Below are 13,493 nucleotides of genomic sequence, written 5' to 3' on the forward strand. Positions count from 1 at the left end.
CAGAAGTAAGATAGGGAGACAGTAACAGAGAAGTGATGAAGAAAAGAGACTAAAAGTTGGTGGGAATGGGGGGGGTGTTAAAAAACAGGGAGTACAAGAGAAACAACAGGGATACAGGGAAATATAAACCACAAAATATGTAGGCAAACATTTTTTCCAGTAGCATTGTCAAATTTGATAAATGTTACCAATTTAAACTCAATAGTGAAATACCATAATATGTACAGGTATGCTATTTGTAATATACATCCGAAATCATTAAACACTATGTCATTGATAAATGTACATTGACTAAGACTAATCATGGCTTTTTTGTGTTCTACTCTGACAACATACTCTAATTTCTGTTTGCTTGTACTTCAAAACCAGTGTATACCAATCCTTCTGCTACATTGTTCATCACACATTGCAACGTTTAAGTTTGAAGACAGCCTTTATCTCTCAAGTTAAATTACTCAAAAACAGTCCAAGCTAATGAAGGGTTATGATGGGGGCCGGGGGTTAACAGAGATAGTTGATTTCAAATGGTGTACAACATAGAACAAGAGAGTAATCATGAAAAAGAATCATAAAGAAATGAATGTAATTTTTTCTTGGATTGTGAAATTCACAAATAATCGCTACAGCATATTCCTTATATGTGTGTGTTTTTTCACTTGCTTGAAAAATGGAACATTTAATTTTTTTTGGAGGAAGGATAGAAAAAAGATCATGTTCATCTGTGTTACATCTCTTGTCTGCATCTCAAAGGTAGATGTTGGCTTTACAGCAACTTGGACTTAATGAAGTTAATTGAAGGTAGGCACAACAAGTTGTGGTGAGAGCCCTGTTTTCATGTTGTACAACTCCATGATTCTATGAAGTGAAGGATTTAGACCAGGCACTACTCCCACAAGTGGACTTGCTATGTAAGAATTTTCAAGCCTCACTTGAAGGAGTGAGTCTAACTTCATTTGTTCTTTTCACAACTACATACAAGAATGTCCATTTGTTAGAAATATATTTTTAAATTAGCTTACTAAATATTAACATAGCAAGATTGATTTTAAAATAAAATATTTTTTAAGAATTTAAATTTTGTAATAATTTTTGTAAAGTTGGAGCAACAAATAATAATAATATAATAATAAAACGTCAGCCTTGTCACATATGTGAAAACTGACAATTAAGAGTACAAGCAGTCTTCAGGTTACACACAGGTTCCAATCCTGAGAATTGTCCGTAAATGGAATTTTTCATGTGAGAAATGAACAATTTTCCTCAAAACCAAGATATACGCAGATATTACAACAATGAATGAACAGAAAAATAAAATACCTTGGCAACTGATTGACCACAACTTTTATTTGAGGTAATTGATTAATTGTATTTCCATTTTAAAATGTCCTCCTTAATTGTATTGGTGAATTTGTATCATTGGCTGCTTCTAATTCTAGTTTTAACTGCTGTGAAACTAAGAACTTCTATGAAACGCTTTTGATTGTTGTTTGATCTAAAGAATTATCACCTTCGCTCCATCCACCATAACATGCAAGATCTCCTGGTGCCCAGCAATTTTAATTCCACTTCCCATGCCCACACTGACATATCTGTCCACAACCTCCTTTACTGCCAAGTTGAGGCTAGAGTCAGATTAGAGGAACACCATTAGAGTCTCCAATCTGATGGCATGAACAGCTATTTCTTTAAGTTCTGGTAACCATTCCTCTCTCAACTTCCTTTGTTTTCCCTCATCTTATTTACCCCATCACTCTTTTTTTCACTCTCTCACACTCCACATCTGCCCAGCACCCGCATATTCTTCCTTCTGGTTTTCCTCTTCCTCTTTATTTCATGGTCCACTGTCCTCTCCTATCAGATTCCAGCTTCCTCAATTCCACTTATCACCTCTCATTTTCTTAAATCATTCCTACTCTCCCCCTCCCCCACCTGCCATCTTTCCCCTTTCACCTAGATTCACTTGTTCCACCAACTCTTACTACACCCCCTCCCCCTATCCTTTTATCCTGGCTATCTACCCACTTTCTTTCCAGTCCTGGTAGAGTCGCAACCCAAAACATCAACTGTCCACTTCTATTCATAGTTGCTGCTTAACCCACTGAGTTCCTGCAATATTTTGTCTGCTGCTTTAAATTATTTTCTTGTGAGATGATATTATTTCTATTTTTCTTGTTTACATGGATAATAAAGGTACGGGATTAAGAGCATTCTCAGATTTCTGTACACGTGACTACTGTGTTCTTTTCACTCTTGTGATTTATTGAAAAAAAGCAGATACAACTCAATCTCTAGTTTGGGAGAAGAAAAGGTTCAATATTGTTTGTAGATTGCAGTAGGTTACTCTTTATTTCCCTAGTCTGAACAGCAGACAAACACATGCTTGACACAGAGGAATTTGCATAAAGTCAGATTCAAGTTCAAGTTCAAGTTTAATTATCAATCAGCCATGCATGAATACATCCAAACAAGACAGTGTTCCTCCTTTTGCAAGCTGCAAAACACAGTACCAACAGTCATATACATTACAAGGCACATATAAGGTAGCAGGTAAACATACACAAAAATATATATATAGCCCAAGTTCCCGAGTAGCATATCCCCAAACTAAGGACTGCCTGCATACAAAATAGAAAAGTGTTTGCATTGTCTTTTTGCCTTCAAAAAACTTTGACTTTAAAAAAAAACTGTTTTTGATAGGACATTACCTCTGAAAACTACAATAAATATTGTGTTTTGGGTGTACAAGAAATGCACTATTTTAAACAGTTTTCATTATACTACAAGCTTAAAAGCTAAATAAAGATTTTCTGAAAACATTAATAAAGTTGTCAGGCAGGAACAATATTTAAAATACTATTTGAATAAGCTAACTTGTAGTAACATAAAATGCTGACTTCAATTCAGAGCAAAACAAGGTGTTTAATGAAATTAAAGAATGCTAAAGTTTGATTCACACTTCTGTTTTCACGACTAGAATAAACTTTAGTTTTCTACAAACGACAATTCAATGCCATTTCCACCATTTCACAATCCAAAAACTCAGCTCAAAGCATCATCATAACAATGGAAATAAATAGATCTCAAATTGAGGGCATATCAACAATGACAAATATACAATAAACCCCAAAACAGTACAATTTCATTTTTGAGCTTGAAATTTTCAGCTTTTACATTTGGTTCAGTTCAGGATATTTTCTTCTAGCTTAATATTCACGTTTGGAAAAGTAATTTCTTTTCAGATATGTTAAGTATAATGAAATCAAAACCAATAAAAAAATTCAGACTAGTTCAGGATTTGTTTGTATGCTTTTTTGAGACAAAAGTCTACAGTTTCCAGCAATCATAAACACCTTTTGCTTCATCTACACTTATATTCTTCTGGTATTTTTCCACAAGATTCCATTGATTAATGCAGAACAAATCTCAAAAATAATTAGATTGGTCAATCTGAAACTTTGAAAAAATCGGCCACATTCAAAAAATATCATGAACGTTAAATGAAATTAACTGTATTCTCTTCCTTATAATCCCCTCAGCCCTTTCAAGAAATCCTTTACGATTTCATTACTATTCATGTTTCATAACAAATAACCAGATTGAAAATAGTCTGTTCCCTTGTTGGTTTCACAACCTCATTCTTGTTCTCAAGGTTATCTTTGCCAATTTGATGGGAAAATTAAAAAGTCACCTGAGATCACTGTAGTAATCATTATCTCCTCCTATAACACGTCTTGATGTTAATACAGCTACTGGTAGCAGGCTTATATAGTATTTCCATGGGTGACTTCTGTCCAGTACAGTGATCCAGCAAGGAAAACTTCCCTTGGATCACCAGGGTATATTCCATGTCCTGCTCCTCCAACCACCCAGTTTGATACCCACCCACCACACACCCCCCATCAAGTTAAGTGAAGTCAGAGAAGTCATCAAAAAGGCAAGGTCAGTGTCAGCACGAGGGCCGAATGGAATTTCTTACAAGCTCTATAAAAATTGCCCTCATGTACTAAAGACCCTGTGGAATCTAATGAAAACTGCCTGTAAAAACCAGTGCATCCCATCAGAGTAGCAAAGAGCTGTGTTCATCGCCAGGGCAGAGCTTCAGTTCTATCAACCAGCTTTGCACGGCTGAATGTCAAGGAGAAAATCTTCTTCTCAGTTGTGGCTAAAAGAATGACTAGCTACCTCATGAGCATTGGATATATTGACACCAGCTGCCAGAAGGTAGGAGTTCCAGGCTTCCAAGGATGTGTGGAGCATGCATCATTGATATGGGACCAGATCCAATGAACCACGCGTGATAAAGGTGACGTACATGTCATGTGGTTGAATTTTGCAAATGCCTATGGATCTGTGCCTCATCAACTTTGTGATGGATTTCTTTTACATTCCCAACTGCATTAGAGACTTAGTTTTTGATTACTTCAGTGACTTCCAGATGGGCTTCTCTTTTCAAGACTTTACAATGGGGAGCCAGCCTCCCGAAGTATGCATCTCTCTGTCCTGTATGTCGCAGCCTTCGAGATCATGCTTATTGGAGCAAAGAAGTGTTTGGAAGTATAAAGCTATAGTCAGGACAGAGGCTTCCTCCACTGAGTAGCTAAAATGGATGATGTCACAAGCATGCTTCAGATGGCTCCATGCACAAGAAAGGTGTTGAAGAGACTGAACAAGCTAGTGACATGGGCAAGGTTGAAGATCAAGCCCTCCAAGTTGCAAAGCCTATCCCTCCGAAAAGGCATCAGAAGCAACAATATCACCTTTGTTGTAGGGCGCAAGGAAATCCCATTTTTGGGCAGGCAGTCCATCCGAAGCCTTGGGAGGTAGTACACCGCAGAGTTCTCTGATAGGCAGATGGGAAAAATAGCACAGGAATAGCCCACAGAGAGCCTGGCCAGAATCAACTACAGCCAACTATCTGGAAAGTATAAGGTGTGGTGCTACCGGTTCACACAGTACCAAAGGGTGATCTGGCCTCTAAAAACGTGTAAAATTTCCTCATCAACAGCCGGTAGGATGGATGGGATAGTCAACACATACATCTGGAAATGGGTGGGGCTGCCTGGTAGATCTCGGACACTGTCCTCTTCAGGAAGAATATGTTGCACCTGCCACTGAGATCCATTAGGCTGGAGTACAAGTGGAGAAAACCCGACTGGTTGTTGAGCTGAGTGAGCCTACTGACCTGTTGGTGAGGAATACCAATACCTCAATCCATGCCAACTGTAAATGGAGAGTTCAAGATGAAGTAGACCAAACCATCAACAGGCTGCACCACGGCAGAGTCCAGGCTGGACATGCAGGATTTGGCTGGGGGAAGGCAGCATGCTTCTGGTCCAAGGCTTCGAAGAAAGAGAGAAAAGTCATGGTAATAGAGGAGGTGACAAGGACAGAGCACGAGTGCTACAGGGTGAAGGCAGTGGGACAGGGCCGCCAGGGAAGATGGACAACATGGGAAAGCACTATCAACAGGACATTTAGATGGTCTGACCTGTGGAAGGTCCCACAAGCCAGATTCAGCTTCCTCATCAGGGCAACCTATGCCCTGCCCCCAAAATCTTCACCACTGGTTCAGCAGTGAGGATAGCTGCTCCCTGTATGATCAACCAATGCCAACCTCCAAGACATCCTGGCAGGATGCAAGACTGTGCTGTCCCAAGGGCGCTACAGATGGCGACACATCAGGCCCTAAAGAAACTGGCAGAGATCCTAGAGATCTGTAGATGGGATGTGAGAAGCAGCCTTCCTCCAGCGTAACGATAACTCATCCCAATTGTTAAGGCTAGTAAAAGTGCTGAATGCTCCCGCCCAAGAGCTCCTTCAGGACTCTTCACCACACTCAAGGAGTGGTGATATGGCAGTGATTGGAGTGAGGCTCAGAAGAGTCACCAGTGAGTTGGCTGAAGAGGCAGAAAAGGGCAGCTTTTGACTACGGCTGAGGAGGAAGGACAGAAATTGGGGAACTGACTAACCCCAATGAAAGCAGCAGGGGTTGGCAGGGTGACGTCCCTGCCACTGTCCACCACCAGGAGCTAAGGGAGCAAAACATCAGTGAATGGTGGTCCCTGGCCGATGACTGTGCAGCTGACTTATGGGCACTGTTAGAGGTACGGCAGGCAGCAATGCCAAGCAGGAAACATCTTCCTGTAAATCTCATTGCCAGATTGAAAATAGTCTGTTCCCTGGTTGGTTTCACCATACCTCATACTTGCTCTCAAGGTTACCTTTGCCAATTGGCGGGAAGATTAAAGTCACCTGACATCACTATAGTACTCATTATCTCCTCATATAACATGTCTTAATGTTAATGTAGCTACTGTTAGCAGGCCTATACAGTAGCTCCATGATTGACTTCTCTCTCTTGTTATTTATATGAGATTATTTCCTACTATTGATCTTACTTGTTATACGGAGCTACCCCACCTTAATCCACGTTTGACATATCCTGTTGAACATAAAGCCCCAAAATATTTACCTCCTAGTTTTGGCAAACTAGCAATCACATTTCTGCCATGTGTATCTGATCACTTCTACTTGTGCAATAAATTCATCAAGCTGATGCCAAAGGCAGTATCTGTTCAAACAAGGTGCCTTTAATTTTGACTTTTTACCACTTTGCTCTTACTCAACTACATTTGCACTGTAATGTCAGTTACAAGGGTGCATACTGGTGTCTCTACTGTTTAATCTGTTCCTCACATGTGTACTACACTATGCATTCACCGTCATACCATGTGAGATATACATAAGGTACAGGATGGACAGATCACTGTTGACTTGTGTTGCTTGAGGGCCCGTTGGAAAACAATCGCTAATCTCAATCGAGAAGCCCTATACACTGATAATTGTACATTTATGGCCCACACAGAAGCCGATCTCCAGCTACTTGTCGATAGGTTTTCAGAAGCCACATGTCCATTTGGCCTCACCATCAGCCTACAAAAGACGGAAGTCCTGTTCTAGCCTGGTCCAATCTTTACTGTCCATGCATCATCCATCTGTGTCGAAGGTACACAGCTTAGAATAGTTGAGGAGTTCAAATACCTCGAAAGCGTTATTTTGAGTGATGGCTCCCTAGAGAAAGAAATCAGTGCTAAGATTTGCAAGGCTGAACCAGCATAACATCTGAAAAGCCACAAAACTCAAGGTTTACAAAGCAGTCATCCTTAGCAGTCTACTATACGGTTGTGAAACCTGGACCATATACAGAAGGTACCTTAAAATGCTGGAACCCTTCCATATGTGTAGCCTGAGGTCAATCTTGGGCATCCATTGGCAGGACCATGCCACCACAGAGCACAAGCATAGAGGCAATGATCCTGCAAGCCCAGTTTCACTGGATAGGGCATGTTAGATGCATGGAGGATTCTAGAATCTTCTGTTATACAGAGAGCTGTCTCAAAGAAGAAAAGACAGGGAGGCGACCTTGTAAGAGGCCCAAGGACTGTGTGAAAAGCTACCTTGCGCATGTTGGCATTGCACCTAAGCAGCTTGAGTGGAGTACTCAGGACTGGACTGGATGGTGTGCTCTAGTAAGCCAAGCCTCCAACTACTTCAAGAATAGTCGCCGTGCAGATCTGGTCACTGCTTGAGAGAGGAGAAAAATGGCCACATCAGTTGCTCCAACTGCAGCCAGCTATTATTATCAACATTTATGCCTTTCCAGAATCGGAATGCACAGCCACCTCAGAACACACAACTGATGAGCTGCACAGACAAACGTCATCGTCGAAAATGACGAACAACCAACATATTATTCATTTCCATCATATTCTGATGATCATTACTCATTTTTCTACCCTGCACTATTGGTCTGCCCTTCCTCTCTAATACTGTAATTTTTTTCTTATCTGAACCCTCCCCCAATAATCCAGTTTAAAACACTAACTGCAGCCACAATTGCTATATTCACCAAGATACTGGTCCCAGGCCAATTCAAGTCAGGTGCTTTCCTAACAGAACAGTTCTAACTGCCAATGCATTTGAATTGAAATATATTCTAACCAAACCAAACTTTGAATTGCATGTTCAACATTCTGATCTCATTGGTTCAACGCCATTCTCATGAGTTGCAGATAATCAGAGGATATCGCCTTTGTGAATCAACTTTTTCACTTAGACTCCCTCAGTGGAACTTCTTATTTCACCCTTCTGTATCACCGCTACCTACAAGTGGATCTTTCCCCTCCCCCACCATATTCCTCTTGAGACCTTAGATGTCATGAGCGTCAGCACTAGACAGACATGACATAATTCGGACTCACACATAACTGCAGTGAATAGTATCAGTGAGAAAAGTAAATTTCCATGTAAACCTCAAAGATATTTTGGTTTCTTTTTATTAGTTAACACTGAAAAATTCAAGCTCTATTCAAAATCTCAAGTCAATGACAACAAAAACAAAAAATAATCATAGTTCTCAACAGTTCATGGCAACATAATATATAGCAGGAGCAAAGTTCAACACTTACAGTTAAAAATTGTTGGAGGTGGGTGTTCAGTTACTAGCGGACAGTTTTCTTCTTCACTATTATCCCCACAGTCATTTAGTTGGTTGCAAATCAAATTTCTGAATTTCAGACAGTTGCCATTGGTGCAGTGGAATTTGCACTCTGTAAAAGAGTATATTATTTACTTTCATTGATCTTCAAATGAATTTGAAAAGAACTTGCTAAATAGATGTTCATATATTTTCTAATAAATTCTAAAAACATTTTCAGTTTTGAATGTTTGACAGCGTAATAATACTCAGTGGGTCAAATTCCAAGTTACTGATAGAACTGTCCACAGCTGATTAAAAATACTTGATATCCTTTTGTTCTTGACTTTAAGTATGGTTATCAGCATGCAAACAGTCACCTGAACAAGGTATACACTGAAAAATAACCAGCAGCTCACTTGTAGAGTCATGATCCAAGGTTAGTTCTATAAAGGATGTAAGTCAACTTTAGAGCTTATGTTATGCTTTGGACCAAAACTACAATTTTGGTATCCTTTTTTGAGAAGGATTTTTTTTGAGCTAATCTACAAAACATTGTGTATCATATCAAGTCAAAAGAAAAATTCCAAGCCTGTCAACAATTTACTAGAAATTAAAAACCAAACTTATGAGACTGAAAAAGTATTCATTCCCCTTGTAATTACTATGATAACTTTTCTCAGGTACAATACTGTCTAATACCTTACCAAATCACCTAATCTATTGATGTAGAAAATTGGAGGATCACCTGAATAAATATACCCACTCCCTGTAAGGTCCAATAGTATGGTAGATTTTCAACAGACAAAACCAAAATGAAGACAAAAGAGCTTTCAAGACTAGTGAAGGAAATGATAATAGAGAAGCACAAACCTAGGGAAGGTTACAAAACCATCACAATATACTTCGGAGCTCAGTGCAGTCCATCATAAAAAAAGTGGAAAAAATATTAAACCTCAGCCACACTGTCTAGGTCAGGTCAGCCTTCTATACATAGTCACCGAAGAAGAATGCCACTTCTAAGAGATGCCTACACTGTGATGCCAACAGTAACTCTGAGTGAGCTGCAGATGTCAGTGGCTACAACTGGAGATAATGTTCACGGCTCCAAAATCTCTAAAAAGGTATTTATGGAAGAAATCTTGGCTAAGAAAACACATATACTTGCCCGTAAAGACTTTGCAAAGCGTCACTTAGAAAATACTGTAAAGATGTGGAAGAAGGTGGTCAATTGAGACTCAAGTGGAAATTTCTGGCCTCAACACTAAGAGGTATGTGTGGCATAAATCTAATACTGCACATCAGCCAGCTAACACCATCCCTACTGTAAAGCATGGTGGAGGTTCCACACCACCAGGTTCAATAACAGCTACTTCAGTACCACTTCTAAAATGATGATATATCCTGTGTTTTCAGTTGTTTCTTTGATACCACATGGGATTAATGTAATTGGCTTTCAACTAGGTTCTGGAATGAAACCATAGAAACCATAGAAACTACAGCACAGAAACAGGCCCTTTGGCCCTTCTTGGCTGTGCCGAACCATTTTCTGCCTAGTCCCACTGACCTGCACACGAACCATATCCCTCCATACACCTCCCATCCATGTATCTGTCCAATTTATTCTTAAATGTTAAAAAAGAACCTGCATTTACCACCTCGTCTGGCAGCTCATTCCATACTCCCACCACTCTCTGTGTGAAGAAGCCTCCACTAATGTTCCCTTTAAACTTTTCCCCCCTCACCCTTAACCCATGTCCTCTGGTTTTTTTCTCCCCTTGCCTCAGTGGAAAAAGCCTGCTTGCGTTCACTCTATCTATACCCATCATAATTTTATATACCTCTATCAAATCTCCCCTCATTCTTCTATGCTCCAGGGAATAAAGTCCTAACCTATTCAACCTTTCTCTGTAACTGAATTTCTCAAGTCCCGGCAACATCCTTGTAAACCTTCTCTGCACTCTTTCAACCTTATTTATATCCTTCCTGTAATTTGGTGACCAAAACTGAACACAATACTCCAGATTCGGCCTCACCAATGCCTTATACAACCTCATCATAACATTCCAGCTCTTATACTCAATACTTCGATTAATAAAGGCCAATGTACCAAAAGCTCTCTTTACGACCCTATCTACCTGTGACGACACTTTTAGGGAATTTTGATTCTGTATTCCCAGATCCCTCTGTTCCACTGCACTCCTCAGTGCCTTACCATTAACCCTGTATGTTCTACGTTGGTTCGTCCTTCCAACGTGCAATACCTCACACTTGTCAGTATTAAACTCCATCTGCCATTTTTCAGCCCATTTTTCCAGCTGGTCTAAGTCCCTCTGCAGGCTCTGAAAATCTTCCTCACTGTCTACTACACCTCCAATCTTTGTATCATCAGCAAACTTGCTGATCCAATTTACCACATTATCATCCAGATCATTGATATAGATGACAAATAACGATGGACCCAGCACTGATCCCTGTGGCACACCACTAGTCACAGGCCTCCACTCAGAGAAGCAATTTTCTACCACCACTCTCTGGCTTCTTCCATCGAGCCAATGTCCAATCCAATTTACCACCTCTCCATGTATACCTAGCGACTGAATTTTCCTAACTAACCTCCCATGCGGGACCTTGTCAAAGGCCTTACTGAAGTCCATGTAGACAATATCCACTGCCTTCCCTTCATCCACTTTCCTGGTAACCTCCTTGAAAAACTCCAACAGATTGGTCAAATATGACCTACCATGCACAAAGCCATGTTGACTCTCCCTAATAAGCCCCTGTCTATCCAAATGCTTGTAGATTCTGTCTCTTAGTACTCCCTCCAATAACTTACCTACTACTGACGTTAAACTCACCGGCCTATAATTTCCCGGATTACTTTTCGATCCTTTTTTAAACAACGGAACAACATGAACCACTCTCCAATCCTCCGGCACTTCACCCGTAGACAGCGACATTTTAAATATTTCTACCAGGGCCCCCGCAATTTCAACACTAGTCTCTTTCAAGGTCCGAGGGAACACCCTGTCAGGTCCCGGGGATTTATCCACTTTAATTTTCCTCAAGACAGCAAGCACCTTCTCCTTTTCAATCTGTAGAGTTGCCATAGTCTCACTACTTGATTCCCTCAATTCCATAGATTTCATGCCAGCTTCCTTAGTAAATACAGATGCAAAAAAACCTATTTAAGATCTCCCCCATTTCCTTTGGTTCCGCACAAAGCTGACCACCCTGATCTTCAAGAGGACCAATTTTATCCCTTACAATCCTTTTGCTCTTAATATACTTGTAAAAGCTCTTTGGATTATCCTTCACTTTGACTGCCAAGGCAACCTCATGTCTTCTTTTAGCCCTCCTGATTTCTTTCTTAAGTATTTTCTTGCACTTCTTATACTCCTCAAGCACCTGATTTACCCCGTTTCCTATACATTTCATACAACTCCCTCTTCTTCTTTATCAGAGTTGCAATATCCCTTGAGAACCAAGGTTCCTTATTCCTATTCAATTTGCCTTTAATCCTGACAGGAACATACAAACTCTGCACTCTCAAAATTTCCCCTTTGAAGGCTTCCCACCTACCAATGACATCTTTGCCAGAGAACAACCTGTCCCAATCCACGCTTTTTAGATCCTTTCTCATTTCTTCAAATTTGGCCTTCTTCCAGTTCAGAATCTCAACCCTAGGACCAGATCTATCCTTGTCCATGATCAAATTGAAACTAATGGCGTTATGATCACTGGAACCAAAGTGCTCCCCTACACAGACTTCCGTCACTTGCCCTAATTGGTTTCCTAACAGGAGATCCAATATTGCATCCCCTCTAGTTGGTCCCTCTATATACTGATTTAGAAAACTTTCCTGAACACATTTTACAAACTCTAAACCATCTAGACCCCTAACAGTATGGGAGTCCCAATCAATGTATGGAAAATTAAAATCCCCTACCACCACAACTTTATGTTTCCTGCAGTTGTCTGCTATCTCTCTGCAGATTTGTGGAAATGGTGGGATCTCAGAAAAAAAGCCAAGAAGGATAAGCTCATTAGCACTTCTGGATGGACATTATGTGAATATTTTATCCTTGTCTTTAACACTCAGATATCATAAGTCTTGAAGCTTCCTCATTCTATTAGCCGTTTAACTGTCAACATTCATTCACAACTAGATCTGGCAGGAGTACATGGCTTTGATCTGATCTATCAGATTGCTTTGATCTGCTTATTGCATGTTGCTTCATGATTACAATTACTGGAACTCATTTTAGATTTATTTAATTACATTGGTTTAAATTTGTCAGCTGCTGTAAAAGAATTTTGATTGACATGTGGAGCAGCCATACATCAATACTGCTGAAAAGAAAACCTCAGAAGAGTTGGGTAGCAGGGGAATGGGAGGGGAGCAGCATTCAAAAAAATACTTAAGCATTTAAATGATCTTAACACCTATCCCCACATCCCATCCCAAGAAAACAAGAGTACATTTCCACTAGTTCTGCTTCTCCATGACCTATCAGATTATTTGGCAACATCCCATACTGAATGAGCAGAAATTTTCTCAATTAAAAACTGATAAATTTTAAGCTTTGTCCAAACTACTAACTCTGCTCTACTCATTAGCAATTTACTGCAAAGCAATCAGACTATCTGCATCGATTGTGTCATATGTGATTCAGAGAAGCATCAGATGAATCACCTCCATAATATTAGTCTATAGAATATGTGTCTCAGCTTATATGCTACTGAAGTATCTGTCTGGTCTTTGGCAGCATACAGTCACTAAACCTAAAAGCAAAATGTTGTTGTCCATGCCCAAAATCAGAAAAGAGTCTCGCTCCCCTATTGAACCTTTCTTTCCACTTCAACAAAATGGCCCTCCTAGCTATTAATGTAACAAATGCAATAATATGTTGGTCAGACACAGAAATACCATGAATATTTTGAAGAACTATTCCAAAAAGCACAGTTAATTTATTAGGTTGTAAATTAATTTTAAGTGCTTTAGAAATTGTTGAGA

General features: G+C 39.9%; 1 protein-coding gene across 2 annotated transcripts in view; it reads right to left on the reverse strand.

Annotated features, from left to right (window-relative positions):
- ldlrad4a (low density lipoprotein receptor class A domain containing 4a) overlaps positions 1 to 13,493 on the reverse strand; it is a 273,252-nt gene that overhangs the window by 200,481 nt on the left and 59,278 nt on the right. For both annotated transcript variants that reach the window (XM_063059636.1, XM_063059628.1), the window contains exon 3: positions 8,469 to 8,609. In XM_063059636.1, coding sequence (XP_062915706.1) covers positions 8,469 to 8,609 — 141 coding nt within the window. The remainder of the gene's footprint in view (positions 1 to 8,468; positions 8,610 to 13,493) is intronic.

The sequence above is a fragment of the Mobula hypostoma genome, chromosome 1 (genome assembly GCF_963921235.1).
Source record: "Mobula hypostoma chromosome 1, sMobHyp1.1, whole genome shotgun sequence".
NCBI classification, from domain to species: domain Eukaryota; kingdom Metazoa; phylum Chordata; class Chondrichthyes; order Myliobatiformes; family Myliobatidae; genus Mobula; species Mobula hypostoma.